We start from the raw sequence: 17019 nt of genomic DNA on the forward strand, positions 1-17019 counted from the left end.
TTGTGTGTGTCAATAGAAACATTCCTTAATGAACACCCACATACATCAGAGTTTGTGCATGATCGGTTCCTGGAATCATCAGATACAATTATTTGTTCGTGTTTGTTGTTTAACGCTGCACTCAGCAATATTCCAGCTATATGGCGGCAGTCTGAAAATAATAGAGTCTTGACCAGACAATACAGCGATCGACATCATGAGCCTGGATCTACATACACATTTGGGATACGATGACATGCAGCAACCAAGACAAAGAGCCTGTTCACCCATCCCATTTGTGTTGAATGTGTTGCTGAAGACCAATTCTAACTGGGATTTTCACATCTGGATAACATAAAGGCTACACAGTCACCACCCCTAATGCTCTGTTAACCCTATATAATAGCAACCCTAAAGGTTATCATTCTCGGCTAGTGACAGGGGATCGACCTCTCTCTGTGATCCCCAGAGCTGACAATCAAAAGAGTGGAAACACTTCGGGTCTCCCAAAACCAAGAAGTTTAAAGCAACCTGATCCAATAAGTAAGTAATAGCCACCTTTGATTTGTTTACCAGGGCGAACATTGAATGGTGAATTTTATGCCAACTATAAACTATGTGGGAGTGTATTAAAGAGAAGCGTTGGGGAAAACTTTGACATGGTGTTATGCTCCATCAGGACAATGTTCCAGTTCACACCAGTCATGTTCAAAAATGGCTGCTGACCTTTGACTTGTGGTTAAAGTGTTAAAGGAAATCAAGGGCAGGTAATTCAAGATTGCGCACATTATGGGTCCAGGGGTTACTGTAGGTTTACCGAAATGCCAGCCCTGGAGACATAGAGCTTGCCATGGGACAACAGGAATACTGATCAAAGCAGCATTAAACTGAACTCACTCACCCACTTTCCAAGGTTTAAACATGCAATAATACAAATCAACAAACACATTGGTCTGGATTTTCTTTACTCCACATGATAAACACAGGAATACTTGTACACGTTTTAATATGACAAAGCTACTTTAAAAAGATTAGTATATTCCTTTATACATAAGCATCCATTGCTAAATCAGAAGCAGTGAAGATTGACATCACCATCAATAAATAGGCACACAATTCTAATATTTTCTCCACTTGTGTGTCTTCAATTCTGAGACAATATGTTTCACAAACTAGTGATTCAATGTACAATGAAACACTAATCACCATACATGGATAGACATCAGTCAATAAATTTTCTGTAGTTATAACATAAAAAATCGAATTGGCCGCATCAATCACAGTGGGTAGAGCTTATTAAGGGTGGCCCAATAAATAGCAAAGCACATGGCCATGTGACACATTTCAATGCATTAAGTCCATGAAAATGGTTTAAAAAGTCTTATTATTCTGAGAAAATTCTGACATACAAAACAAAGGTCATGAGCTTACATGCTTCTTTTATTTTGGCAGGACAAACATATTTTACTTTGTCAAGTTGCCCAAAATAACAAATGAATAGAGCCACAAAGCTGAGTAGCTCACCTGACATACAATTGTATGGTGCTTCCACCTAGCCTTTGTACAAAAATCTATGAGGTGGCAGGCCAGGCCCAAAATGACATTTTCAATATGGCTGCCAAATTCTAAGAGCACTTTTCAGAGAACCCATAGTGGAGATCATTCATACATAGTTTCAGCTCCATAGGCCTTGAAGTCAGAGTAGATGTCGAAATTGCAAAAGTTTATGACGGACAACATGCCACGACATGAGCTCACTTGACTATCAGCCAGGTGAGCTAATAAAAAGGTAGTCTTGGTTGGTTTCAGGTTATATCTAATCTTCTCGATATTATTTATTTATTAAAATAAAAAAACATCCTCAACCATCACAAATTATCTTATTTTAATTTTGCCATGTTTAAGTTCAATAAACAAGAAAATAATTTGGGTTGATATACAACATCACATGCTAACTGAGAATGTTTTAAAAGACATGATGGGACTTCCCACCATCCCATGTCTAGTACTCATTTGAGGCGACAGATTCAAAAGAATAAGGAAGTGAAACGAAGATAACATATGATACATTTTATATGAAAAAAATGTTTAAACCCTTAAATCTTCAGGTATCAATGTTACCTGGCCCTTTCCTTCCTTAATAGGAACAATGATACTAATGTCCGACATGATTAAAATAATTGAAGATAACATCGCAGTGTAGATGAAATGTATTTTGGTCTGTATTGCAATACATAAACACAAATTATTTTTCTTAAAATCCCAATTTTGAACAAAGGAACAACTTTTCTCAATTTGTCTTCCAAAAGCGCTTAGTTTAAAAACCTTGATAAATCTCTATCCTGAGAAGATGATCTTAAACATTTTCTAAGAAGATTAGTTGGTCAATCTTAAACATATATCTACATCTATATTTTATTTCTGTAAAGCTCCTATGGTCCTAGATATCCTATCACTGTTTCCGGCTCACAAGCTTCAGCAAGTTCGAAACAATGTTTAGAGACAACAGACAGATGCCACACAATGCCCTAAGCTCACATGGACCTTGAGATCCCTTGATCCTTGAGATTAAGTGTGATTATTAATGTATAAAAAAAACTATTACCCTCCCAAATGCATGTCACTTCTCTGGCAACCCCCTATGTACATGCTAATATTTCCTGACCCATAAAAGATGAAAATTCCCTCACTTGCCATTATGAAAATTACACAAATATTATTTAACTCATAGGGTTATAATGCGAGTGTGTTTTGGATGTAAATATCCTGGATTAGGAATAACCACTCATCTCTCACATAGGTACCTGAACATAGCAAGGTTTTCTGGAATGTGCGCATTCATATATGACATGACAAGGTCAGTGATTAGTCAGTGAGACAGTGACAAGAGGTAATATAGTTACAACTAACTTTACTGGCAGTGGCATAACTACAGTATGTCCAAAAGAGACAGTTGTCTACAAATAATTTTGTGGCAATCCATTGGTCCGTCCGTTAAGAGTACTTGCCCTTTATCAAAGGTAAGCTACTCTAGTCTATGAGACATCAAGTTTCTGCCCTGTTGGTCATAATGTCATGAAATGCAGTAAGATATCCAGAGAGCAGCAAAATGAAACAAGGTAATATTGCGAACATGTTTCTGCCAAACGAAACTGTTTAAATTTCAGCAACAGACCCCAACTAGCAGAGGTGCAGGTTTGGAAACTGATCCTGCCGATGTCCTGTTAAGCTGGTTCGTAATTTGTATCTCTCAAAATGCCTTAACATGTGAAAGGTCTGATGTTTGGCATGTTAAGACTATTATTGATGATGATAACTGGGAGTTTGTCCAGATCCACGATGGTCAATTCTGACTCGATTGCCAATAGACAAGGACGATGCTATGATTGTGAACACTGAAAGTAGTGCCTACCTGAGCGGATTATGTAAACAAACTAGATTTTGTAAGAATACAACTAGTTCCTCTAGTTTTACCCAAGTCTCTGACTAATGGACGAGTGGTCGTATCTAACCCTGCTTATATCATGATTATATGACAAATATAGTTACTAAAAATTTCCATGTACATGAAAAGCAAAGTGTGCTTAATATATATTTCTTATTCTTGTTTCAGCCCACATAAATCACTAAGACATCCAGTACAAATCATAAATAAGGTCCCTAGCTGACACAGATCTTATGGCGATTTCTTCTTCACGATTCGGTTTGCCTTGAAAATGTAGCCCTTTGTTTTGACGATTCCTCGACACTTGACAAGGACAGAGTATCGCAGTGTCCATGCAGGCTCCCAATGTTCGCTGTCTTTCTCTGTCGCGCACACCTTAATGGAGTCTTGTAGTGTCTTCACCGGCATGATCTCTGGAAAGAAACACAAATGATAATCAAGATCCAACCTTCTAGGTCCTGCCACAAACAAACACAACAATAAACAACTGTCTAGGTCCTGTCACAAACAAACACAACAATAAACATCAAACTGTCTAGGTCCTGCCACAAACACAAATAATGAAAATAAAATCTTCTAAATTCCATAAAAAATAAGCATGAAATTTTCCTAGTTCTGACACAAACAAACAACAAAATCAAAACTTAAAGGTCTTGCCAAAGACAAATACAAACAACAATCAAGAGCACGCTTTATTGATTCTGTGGCAAATAAACACAAAGGATAACAAGATCCAAACTGATTGGTCTTGCGCCAAACAAACACAAACAAAAAGCTAATGTTCTGCTGAAAGGAATAATTAGGATTCAAACCCAAACAATGTGTATCTTTGTTCATTGTTTGTCAATTTGAAATCCTTTTTGATTTCAACTATCACGTAATTAATTAAATGAGAATGTAAGGTTGATGATGGGTGCAATTTCCTTAGTCTGCAATCTCTAACCAATCTGATTAAACAAACAAACAGTTAAACGAAAAAATTATTCAGGAAATAGTAAGTCAGTCATAAACATGTTCCCAATTCACTAGAATGGCATGGGTTAGAGGGAAATATTTCAAGATTCTTGCAATAGCCGCTTGCACACTGGTGGTAGCAATGATACTCGGAGGGTTTAGTGAGTGAGTGAGTGAGTTTAAAGCCGCTTTTAACAGTATTCCAGTTATATCACGGCATGTCAGCTTAATGTGGGAGGAAAGCCCGAAGTGATGCAGGTCTCAGATGTTTACCACTTCGGTGAAACCCATGAGCACTGGTTTGGTGCTGACAAACCTAGAAACAATTGGGGCTAACCGGGATTCGAAACCCACAATCAAAGGTTTCTGGCGTGCCAAAGGGACGCAACTATGCACAGCAAATTGTGGCGCCTTAGACGATTGGGCCACCCTTCCCCCCCGGGGGGGTATGAAGGTGTCACACACTGGGAAGTCAACGACATGTACCTGTTTCGTCGCTGTGTGTGAGGAGTTGGATATCATTCTGTTTCGCGTACTCTGTCAGATCAGCGGGCATCACACAGCATGACGCCAGATTCACCTGGTTCACACATGGCTTCACCTGCAACCACCAATATATACTAGTCAGTTTTCAGTCTAAATGAAAAAGATCCAGAATATCTAAAGCAGCATTTTTTTCCTGTGTATGAATAATAATATGTTTAATGGTTGTGTTTTCCATCTTGTCTCAAGCAGAAAGAAAGTCTCACACAGAGTAGCTAAAGGGAGACAACAGAAGTTTTTGGTTTCAGATTTTCAAACAAATACACATTCAAACACGATGTAGACATGGCAATATGTGAACAAAATATCATTTAACATTTCAATGCCATTAAATCATTCAACCTTACAGTTTTTCAAGCAGTTGTGTCAAATACTAATATAAAAATTGGTTCTGCATTGTTCAACCTGGGGTAAAACTAGGTCATTTCTAATACCAAAACCAATGTTGAACATAAAGAGTGCTTCTCAGGTACTGACTCGTGGCTGGACAATTATTTGTATTTCCAATGAAAACAAGCTGCCTGTATAGTTGTAATATACGAAGGGAGACAACCCACCATGGCCCAGTTTTCCTCTAGCCATGCCATGTCAAGGTCACAAGTACCAAGGGAGACAACCTACCTTCCGGGGCTAACTCGGGTCGGGTGGGTGCTGAGTTGGACCCAGATACCTACAGGACTACCCGGACCCGTGGTTAGTCACGTTATATAATGTTTCTAAAGTGTCACTAATATGTGTCACTTACATGTGTCACTAATGTTCACATTTCTCTTTCACTATGCACACAATCCTTCTGACTTTCATATGTTTGAATAAAGATAAAGCTTCAGTCAAATTCTGTGTTTGCATGACCAGATCATTCTTTTTGTGTATCTTGGGCTACGGTCAAACTAGTCCCTATGGTACATTTTGTACCTATCTCTTAAGACTTACAGCAGGTACCCGGGTAGGGTAGGGTAGGGTAGGGTAGGGTAGGGTAGGGTAGGGTAGGGTAGGGTAGGGTAGAGTAATAGGGGGTTGGGTACCCGGGTAGTAAATTTGGACTGTCCCAGCCCTACTACCTTCACTCACCCATGACAAGATCACAAATACCAAAGGCGACAACCTAGCTTGGCACAATGTAGATTCACCCATGCCAAGGTCACATATACCATGAGAGACAACCTACCTTGGCCCAGTTATATAATTCTTCCAGTCGTGCCTTGTCAAGGTCACATATGCCAAGGGAGAGAACTGTCTCTGCTTCCACCAGTTCCTCCATCACCTCCCAGTAGGGCTTGATCTGCTCCACTGTAATCTCCTCATCCAGCTCCGGCAGTGCCAACATCAACGTCTCCAAGTATGTCACCGTCTGCAGCTCCCGGAATACTGTAGCATGGAATATGTCAGTAAAGGAAAGTGTTCCATAAAATGCTGAAGTGATAGTCTGGTACAAATTGATATACATGATGGGATTTATCCAGGATTTCATACTTTGTGACTTTGGAAGGCAGTTTTTCGCCCTTTCAGGTCGGGGGTATAAAAATACAGTGATCCCTCGCAACAACGCTACCTTGGCGGTCCAAATAATTGATGAGTGTTATAGATGATCAGAGGCTAAACTGAGGTGGAGTCGTAGGGGGTCGATGACCAACACAACAGTACATGCTCTGCCAACCTAACACAATGTACGATGCACATTTCACAGTTTAAAAGAAAGATTAGAAGAGTAGTTGTTTATGATTCCTAGTGTAAAATAAATATGTCCAACTTCATTCCATAAAAATTTAAAAAAATAAAAATTAGAAAAATCCCAAAATATCAAAAGGCACCACTTCAGTATGTGCCTGATAGATTTGCCAAGTTTCGATCAAATACACTGAATGGTTTTCGAATTCTGCCCCGGAAACGAACCCCATCCCCAATTGAGTCTATGTTTAACTTCATTCCATAAAAATTTAAAAAAATAAAAATTAGAAAAATCCCAAAATATCAAAAGGCACCACTTCAGTATGTGCCTGATAGATTTGCTAAGTTTCGATCAAATACACTGAATGGTTTTCGAATTCTGCCCCAGAAACGAACCCCATCCCCAATTGAGTCTATGTCCAACTTCATTCCATAAAAATTTTAAAAAATAAAAATTCGAAAAATCCCGAAATTTCAAAAGGCACCACTTCAGTATGTGCCTGATAGCTTTGCCAAGTTTCAATCAAATACAGTGAATGTTTTTTTAATTCTGCCCCGGAAACGAACCCCATTCCCAATTGAGTCTATGTCCAACTTCATTCCATAACAATTTAAAAAAATAAAAATTAGAAAAATCCCAAAATATCAAAAGGCACAACTTCAGTATGTGCTTGATAGATTTGCCAAGTTTCGATCAAATTCACTGAATGATTTTCGAATTCTGCCCCGGAAAATGAAATGATTATGGACGGACAGACGGACGGACAGACAGACTGGCTGATCGCTATATCCCCCTGCATTATATGCCGGGGGGATAAAAATCAATAGACATGAAGAATTACCATTTAAATTGTATTTCCTGCTCTCCAAGACATTGTTTTATGCAGAGGTTACGAGTGTACTTTCTCATAAACTATGCCAGAAATAGCAATCAGCTGTATACATGTTTTCTCTGAATCTATCTGAAATTTTTATTTTATCAGGAATAATATATTTTTCCAATATTGTGTTATTTTCGTTGCAGCTTTTACGATATATATTTAAAATGATAAGAACCATCACAAACATAAGTCCAGATATACAATGAACATGATTTTATAACCAGATAGTACAATAATGGGAATAAATTGCGTACTTCAATTCGGAATTGTTGACTGATATTTCTAGTGTTGTGTGCTCATGGTGATCAGCTGCTAATGTTTTTTGGGGGTTAGGAAAAAAACATCGTGTTCATGTAGAACTTGAGTTTATTCAAAATGTAAGTACATTTTGGGAGCCATGCTTTACTGCGCGCTATAACCGAGTTAGCGCTATATTGAAAGGCGCAATAGTGAGGGAACACTGCATTGAAGTTTAAAACATGAAGAAGGCAATATTTCCTCAAAGTTCCACATATCGAAATCAAACTTTGCACTGCACCTCTGCTATTGGTATAGAAACTGTACCCACAGTTGGAAAAGAATACATGAAGTTATTTTCAAGTTCATAGGTCGCACAAATTTTGAAGTAAAAAAAAATTGAAGTTCAAAACATGAAAAAATCATATTATCGAACTTCACACCGCACCTCTCCCATGAATATAGAAAGTTCTGTTTATACTTGAAAAATATCAATGTAGTAGTTCTCAAATTATAGGTCTCTCAAATGCTTAACTAAAAAACATAGCTGAATTTCTTTCAGAAAATCCAAATATTTAGATCAAACTTCGCACTGTACCTCTCCTATTGGTATAGAAAATGTTCTTTCTTTAGAAAGATTCTAGGCAGTAGTTTACAAGTTATACGTTGCACAAATGTTGAAGTAAATAAAATGTCTAAGTTTAAAACATGAAAAATATCGGGGGAATAAAAATTTATGAAAATTTCTAAATCAAAGAGTAACAGAACATTGTGTAATGATCCACTGTTGTATTTCCAGGTGTTGAAACTGGTATTTCCTTACTGCAGTTTATTTACTGATCAAATGCAGGCATCACAGACATGCACTCTCGGCAGTGATCAATGCACTTAGCCACATGTCCCACTTTATTTTTAAAATCAGGTGTTTGTCTTGAGACACTGAACATGTTGTTAATCTTAGTTGCATACAAGCATCACTTCTCTCCCAAACAATGACAAAATTAGTCCTAAGTTCACTCAAATGTATCAGTATTAACAATGCTACTCAACTCCATATATAAATCTTCATAATGAAATTAAGCTTAACATGCATCAGGTCCATCCCAAATCACATCCTACTTGTACACATCTCCAAACAAGATTAATCCACCACCTGGTCACTGAGAATATCCCAACAAAAAGGTGAGTACTATATATATTCATGTTATTCAACACATAAATACTCACACTTATCAACTGTTTCTCTGATAACTTGCGGCGACTGCTCAGTCGATAAAAACAGCTTCCCTGAAAGACAAGATGTGTTAGTACATACAAGAGGTGTAACCATGATGTGCCCCACTTAGAAAATGCATGAAACCATCCAGAAAGACATAATGAAATGTGGAAAAAACACAGGTCAAACAAACTTATTATTCAGCTTCCTTGTACATGTTGTATAAAGAACTTACATAACCAATATGCCTGCATAATAGTGAGCGAGTGCATGTTGGTTCTGCACCTGACAGCATGGTCAGCACTATTCCAGCTATATCACAACAGCCTGTAAGTCATTCATACTGGGGGGCGGTCGGGTAGCCTAGTGGTTAAAGCGTTCGCTTGTCACGCCAAAGACCCGGGTTCGATTCCCGACATGGGTACAATGTGTAAAGCCCATTTCTGGTGTCCACCGCCGTAATATTGCTGGAATATTGCTAAAAGCTGCGTAAAACCATACTCACTCACTAATTCATACTGGTAGACTGCTCTGTGGTCCAGTGGATAGAGTGTCTACTGAGAGAGTGGAGGCACAGTTCGATCCCTGGACCCATCATGTCAGAAGACGTTGAAAGATTGTACTTAAAATAGATGTTACCCTGCCTGGTGCTTGACATTAAGGGGACTGGTCGGCTCAGAATGAATATACTATGTCTGCGTAGGGTAGCCATGTTAAACTACGGCATGTTATCTCAGTGGGCTAGCACTACTAAACCAAACTAAGTCCAGACTAGTACCATCTTCCCAAGGCAAGAGAGTTAACTGACTTTAAAAGTACAGTTTCCACCCTTGCCGAACTAGGCTGGCTATTACGAGTTATGTCCCTTCTGAGCCTCTCCTTTAGACCAATCAGATTCCACCTCTCGTATCACTTACATTTGCTTGAAACAAAACAGTGGCGCCCAGTCAAGACGATCTGATCGATAATCAAGGTCTATATTGTGATACAACGGGTCTTACATCACGCAATGCGTGAGCACCTTGATTAAAAACATGAAAAGATTTGGAAAATATCTGTTCACAACGAGTTGGCGGTGCACATGCTTTGCAAATGCTGCAATCGACCGAATTCTGCAGGACAGTTTACCCTGGACTTTAGTCAGTTAACTCCCTTGCCTTGGGAAGATGGACTAGTACAAGCAACCACATACATACACAAAAATGTGCAATCACATCGTCATATAAGTGCAGTAATCTTGACACAATGTAAAACCCCATTTCATTTCACCTCATTCAGTCTGGACCAGGTAAAACAGTGATTAAAAACATGATAAAAAATCTGGCACAATTACACACCATCAGTCAAGTCCAGGGGACCCGGGTAAATCTTTGTTAAAGTATGTAACTTAGTATCACAGAGCTACAAAAAGGGGCCCTGATCTAACTTGTACACCACGGGGTATCAGCTTCATAAACAGCATGAGTTCAGCAGCCTAGTATTCATGGTAGGGAGGGAAGACGTACCAGTGATCTTGAGGTCTTCTCTCTCTTCATAGCCGAGCTGTTCCTTCAATTCGCAGTTGACACACAGCAGATCGTTGGTGTACTGCAAGGAATCAATGTCAGTTAACGCCCTTGCCTCGGGAAGTTGTCGGTGTACTACATACTTCCATTTTTGTCGAGGGCACAATCATCTAAGGTGCCGCGATTCGCTGTGCAGAGTTGCGTCCCTTGGGCACGCCAGAAACCTATGATTGTGGGTTTGAATCCCGGTTCGCCCCGATTATGTTTCTAGGTCTGTCAGCACCCTACCCGTGCTCGTGGGTTTCACCGAAGTGGTAAACGTCTGAGACCTGCATCACTTCGGGCTTTCCTCTCACAGTAAGCTGACACGCCGTGATATAACCGGAATACTGTTAAAAGCGGCGTTAAACCAAACTCACTCCTCCATTTTTGTCAAAAAACCATGTCACACTGGTTTATGTCTTACATGAATCTGTATACAGTGCATGTAATAAAACCACAAATGCACATACAGTTAACTATGTTTATAACGAACATGCTTATAATGAACTGACAGATATAACGAATTGTCTTTTTGGTCACGGCAATTTGCTGTGTATATGCTGTATACATGCTTATAATGAACTAGATTTAGTGCTCCATTTGAGTGCGTTATAACCATAGTTTACTGTACATTCATGGTCATAAGCAAATATCTTCACAAGTACAGAACATGTTCATATGAAATTTAAACAAGTCTTCTCCTGCATGTTAGAATGTCCTGAAACCAAAATGGTCCAGTAAGAAGCACTTAATTAGTGGATAACGAATCACTCAGCATCCCTACAAGAAGACAGAAACTGTTCCATTAAATATTATGAATGATGCAGACTTGGTGATTTAGCTGATTGTGTGTCCACGTGCCCAAATGGTGTAGGTCCTTGTCATAATTCCAATCACTGGTTTACTTGCTCCAGACTTCCGTATTTTGGCTGGGAATATTGCTTAGTGCTGTGTTAAACAACACATAAATAAACTTACCATCTAACAATGTCCATTACCAAATGTACAGTTAATTAAGTATATCTTGAGTTATCTGCCCTTGGTAGCTCCTGAACAGTTCCAGAGCATGTAAAATGATGGCCCCTTTCATGAGTAAAATCGGACCATGTTTTTGTGTGTACTTCAGAGTTATCTCCCTTGCCGAGGCATTCAGGCCTATCAATAATTTACCTGTAAAATAGGCCATGTACTGGTAAAATTTAACTAAGTCGGTAAAAAATATTGAATGTACTACAAGTAGGTGTCGGCTAGTAAAAGCAGAGCAGTACATTGTTGCGATTTAAGGGCTACACCAGTAGTTGACAGCAAGAGCCCTGATTCACCCTTGTGGGATATAATGCCACACAGTCAGCTGGACCATACAGTGAGACATCCTTATCTTCATTTAACTAAATCTTACAATAAGCATGGGAGCCTGGGGACCTATTTCTGCCCCTGGATAGGAAATTAGATTCTACTTGCTTAATGTAAAAATACTCACCTGTAGTTCAGTTTTATCAGCCGTAGACAGAAATTTATTCAAGGCTGCTTCAATGCATTCCTTAAGCTGGAACAAAGTAAATGATTTTGACAATTTAAACACATGATACACTCTTCAACAGTAATTTTTTTATATATTATTATGACAATGTACAATCATCAACCTTTTTTTTCGAAACCCCATCTTAACTACAAAGTTTCTTTGGTTGAGCTTCAGCTTTTGATCTAATACATGACAACTTATTCTCAACATGCTCAATGATATCACTCTCAATTCCCAATTCCATTTCATGAAGCTCTTAAGGGATTTTGATCATTTTATCTTAATTAGGACTTCTATGAACATGATCAGCCTTATTTTTTTTATAAAGCTAGATAATTTAACACTGCATGTAATACTGTCAAACTAAATGTAATATATTAACATGATATAAGGCTTTTTATCTTTAGTTAACTGATATTTGCTGTAGATAAGGCCAGAGAGTGTCAGATACAACTGTCATCATGTTTCTTAATTGAGTCAAAGCTTTCCACAGTAGAGTCATTGTATTTAAGAAAGAAACAACAGGTGGGAGTTGCTTATCATATAACAAAACACTGCAGGGAGAATAAACCATGAGGGGCGCAGCTCCGAGTGGCTTATTCTCTCTGCAATGTCAGACAAGTCCATTTAGGTGGGCCAAGTTTGATATTTCCTGCATATTCTCACAATCCTCACGTTGATTATCTGCACCTTTTCTCCTAATACTGGTTGTCATATCTCTCCCAACATGGGGAACAACTTACAAGACACTAACCTCTCAAAACTAACGTCGTCAAATATGTGACATCATTAAGTTGCGTGCTCATATACAAATCTCAAGAAATGAAGTCATGATAAACCAATGTTTTATCAGGAAAAATACCATGCTTTGTTCTTTATTCTTTTTGGCAATTTATGTTATATACCGTATTCGACGTAATAAGCGCCCAGGGCGCTCTCAAAATTAGAAATAGGGGGCTCTTTTTAGAATAATATTTTGGTGAAAAAAAACAGTTACAGGATAAATTTCATGGTTTATGCTGACAGCCTGAAATGTTTATATACGACAGAAATATTTTTCCAGAATTTAATTGCCAATATGTAAGGGTGCACATAACACACGAGTGCCTATTTTCTCGTAATTCAAGAGTGAGTGAGTATGGTTTTACGTCGCTTTTAGCAATATTCCAGCAATATCATGGCGGGGGACACCAGAAATGGGCTTCACACAATGTACCCATGTCAGGAATCGAACCCGAACGCTTTAACCACTAGGCTACCCGACTGCCCCCGTAATTCAAGAAGGTAAAATGGTTATAAATGGGAACTAATACATATATATATATATATAAAATAAAAGTGTTTTTGTAAACTAGAGCTTGCTATAAAATACGCCGCCACAGTCTTTATTTAGTAAACACATATTCAAAACTCTCAAGACCACTGGGCGTATTCAATAACATTGCCTGTAGAGATGATAGATCAATGAGAGGAGGTTATGCACACTCGTTGACCCCTGACGTCACAGGGCATTGTTTCACCGGTGTGACTTGCAACAAAATACATCATAGGGTATTGTCATGCGTTTGAAAAGTTTGTGGTACTGTATTCTAAAGGTAGGCCGCTAGTGTTAAGTTATAACCCTGCGTCTTCATATGTACTTGAAGAAAATTCTATTATATTTCCTAATATTGACAGTAGCTGGTGACCTCACCTAGGTGAACACTACCAAGCTGAGTGTCATTCATTTCCAGATGAACGTCAGTATGTCACGTGATTACATTGTCAATCGAGTAGAGTCATACAGAACTACTTTAGGGGAATTCCACAATGTCTAAAAATAACATTAAAAATCATTAGGGACAACTGATGACATCGATTCAGGCTTTGAATGATGTGGGCTTTGAGGCTAGACAGATCATATGTCGAAATGAAGCGTCCATTCGAAGCTATAACAGAGTCATACTACGGCTGCTGTTGACGGGGATTACCGCTTGAGGCGGCGCGGTTGGATTTCCCGAAGCAATACACGGCAGTGTGGAGCTCAGGGATTTCTTTTGGTAAGTCGAGCATTTCTGTTATAGCTTCGACTTACCAAAAGAAATCCCTGAGCTCCACACTGCCGTGTATTGCTTCGGGAAATCCAACCGCGCCGCCTCAAGCGGTAATCCCCGTCAACAGCAGCCGTAGTATGACTCAAACACACACCCAAAGTTCACAGAACGTTAATATCAATCCATTTTCAGCATCAGCCGCGTTTGGATTTCTTTCCAACACTAACTTTTTCTGGGTGCTCATTTCAAGTGACTGACATTCCGTAGCCGCCATTTTCTACCGTTTGTAGAAACCAAGGGACGTCACTCCAAATGGAATGTTTGGGACAGATGACGTCATGACGTCATGGCTTCCCGTAGCAATGCTCATGGCAAGAGGAGGTAACTCTTCCTGCAATTATTCTCAAAGCTAGTTTACCACACCTCAGAGGGTCGGTTCAAAATCCCATCTCTAAACTCATTGATTAATGCAGAAAGCGGGAAAATCAGAGTACTTCACAAACCTTAGGGTAAAGGTTGCGTGCGTATTTCATAAGCTGCTATTTTAAGAATTTTCTTCGAAGTTGAGTTACATTGATGAAGTCAACTGTTATTCTTAAAACTATCAATACAGCCGAATACTCGGATGTGAATAGGTTTATTTTCTTCTGCAATCATTTGTTATAATTTTTAGTGTGTTGTAGATGTAATTTATAAGGGACAATATATCGGACCCCACCCTATTTCTATTAGCATTATACAGTTAGTACAGAACTACGCAGTTACTTCCCTTCGGACATGTTTCACAAACACAACAGTATTTGTTTTTAACAATCCAGCAACAATCCTCGTAATTTGAAGCAGTAAATGTAAGAATGTTGTACTGGAGAATATATTTCTGACATTGGGGTATTTTTTGCAGTGACAAACTATGATATGTGTTTAAAGTTTTAAAAATACTAAAATAACTGTCAGGCTGAACCATTTAACATTGTCAATGTCATGTATGTGAGACTGAAACGTGTTTATTATCATTAAAAAACGTAGTTTCAACGTAGGTAGGAGGAACAATTATGATGTTATATATATTTGTTACAATAAATAACTAAACATATATTTAATGAATGTAAAGTACAGTGAACTTGTGTGAAATATTGAACAGCAATCTGAGTCTTTCATGGGGGATGGGGTGGGGCAGATTGGATGATTGGAATAATCTTCTTGATACTAACAGAAAATTGAGAGACTGTGAATCTGTAACATCAACTTATTCTCAACGGTTGTCAGAAAATAATAAGGTTGCACAGTGGCTTCATGATCATTTTGAGTGTGCACTTTGTGAGCGAAAAAACTTCAAGAGAAACATATTGCATCACTTGTTCAATTCAGCACTATTAGTAGTAGTAGTAGGAGTAGTGGGTCTGGTTCCTTTTCATTTACCATGAAGTGCTACGCGCATCATGGAATTTGCTCACGTGAGGCACTGTCTTCATCAGCTGATGAACGTCAACAAATACAACTTCAATCCTTAAATGTTTTTTTTTGTGTATTTAGCCTACATGTTAGTATGTACATTAAGAACTGGTGGGACGTGTAGTCATGGACTCTGTTGCGACTAAAATAAAAGGGGTGGGATTTGGGTTATTACAACTAACTGATAACGTACCTGCATATCAAGGAATATACTGTTGTTTCAATGTAATTACCCGTCTAAACAGGTGTGAAACAATCTTGTCATCGAGTTTGTACAATCAGACACTCTTCGTGTCGTTAACGACAGAAATACACTATAACAGATATATAACAGGTTTTTTGTCTATTAGAAGCAAACATTGAACAACAAAAATTCTAGATGCGTCGTTCAAGATGATGAAGCACTTTCACTACACGCAACATAGGCCTGATGGGATTTGAAGTGTTCGTACGGTGCGTTCCATCATTCAAATTGATCATTAGAACATTTATCGGCATTTTTCGATAATGACAACTCACCTCCTCCGTCGATGTCTGATTCGGCTTCCTCTTTAGTCTGTTCCAATTAACAATATTACCACTGTGAACTTGCAAGGTGCCCGCTTTGGGAAACACAGGAATATCATCCGCCATGCTTCTCACTGTTTGGGTTCTGTTGCCTTCCTCAAGTGGCGGTCTGTATTCTATTACATTAGGGGTGACAGGTTAATTATTTAGTACGAAAATCCCAAACAACATATCAAACATAGGAAATCAAAAGAATATGTGTTATACCATTACTTTTGAATTACAAAATAAACGCTGGAATTTGCAAAAAATATATATTATAATATTTTGCGTCGTAATTAAGATAAACCTACGTCCCCGTGAGGATTTGGACTCGTCCGGAGGAAGGAGGATCACCAAGCGCAATCGGAACATCTGCTGTCGATGTTCGCTGAGAACTCCGAGTAGATCTGAATGTAGTACATGTTGTTATGTTGTTCTGGGCTCGCGTTTTATTTAAAAACTCCAGACGACCGAGGTGAACCAGTGTTGACCGAGATATAACCTTGGTTGATCAATGTTAGCACGTGTTAACTGATTTACGTCATACGTGACCAAATTAAGATGCCCATACAGTTCTACTGAACTACGGGAACTCGTTGGATAGTTATATGTTTACATTTATGGGGTATATATTTCATTTACTGACCTATTATGAGTTCCTGTGTACTGAACCCCTGGCGTCATTGTTAAACATGTTAAAGATAATATAACTAAATAGTTGTATTTCCTTGGAGATAAAACAAATGCCGGCAAATTTTACTCGCTCAATTTCAATAACAGTATAATATTTGGAGTGGCAATGAAGGCTACCCAGGAGCCGTATTGAGTCTAGTTACGTGTATTTTACCACAGTAAACCTCTTGAACATGGACATTACTATCTTATCATGTTTACCCAACGTCCAGAAAACACAAGTAGGTATAGGTCTTAAAATAGAATACAAACTAAACCATACGTGGATTCAGGTGGTATGGAGGGTGGAAGGAAGTTTGC

At 38.6% G+C, this 17019-nt stretch overlaps 1 protein-coding gene across 1 annotated transcript; it reads right to left on the minus strand.

Annotated features, from left to right (window-relative positions):
* Positions 1-927: 927 nt before the first annotated feature.
* Positions 928-16413, minus strand: LOC124139324 (glutamate--cysteine ligase regulatory subunit-like). Its single transcript, XM_046506316.2, has 8 exons — positions 16338-16413; positions 15997-16160; positions 11951-12016; positions 10429-10510; positions 8935-8994; positions 6090-6289; positions 4865-4979; positions 928-3837 (listed from the first exon to the last, which is right to left on the minus strand). Exons 1-8 carry the CDS (start codon positions 16396-16398, stop codon positions 3656-3658), a joined length of 930 nt encoding a protein of 309 aa, XP_046362272.2. The 5' UTR covers positions 16399-16413; the 3' UTR covers positions 928-3655.
* Between the last annotated feature and the right edge of the window lie 606 nt (positions 16414-17019).

Source organism: Haliotis rufescens, unplaced genomic scaffold (genome assembly GCF_023055435.1).
Source record: "Haliotis rufescens isolate VD_foot unplaced genomic scaffold, xgHalRufe1.0.p SCAF_8, whole genome shotgun sequence".
Classification (NCBI taxonomy): Eukaryota; Metazoa; Mollusca; class Gastropoda; order Lepetellida; family Haliotidae; genus Haliotis; species Haliotis rufescens.

Bases quoted from the DNA above. Each gene is read 5' to 3' on its own strand.
- LOC124139324 (XM_046506316.2), bottom strand. From the start codon at position 16,398: ATGTTCCGATTGCGCTTGGTGATCCTCCTTCCTCCGGACGAGTCCAAA. The intron at 16,161-16,337 runs GTAGGTTTATCT...CTAATGTAATAG, and splicing joins GTCCAAATCCTCACGGGGAC to AATACAGACCGCCACTTGAG. The intron at 12,017-15,996 runs GTGAGTTGTCAT...ACTTTGTTCCAG, and splicing joins ATCAGACATCGACGGAGGAG to CTTAAGGAATGCATTGAAGC.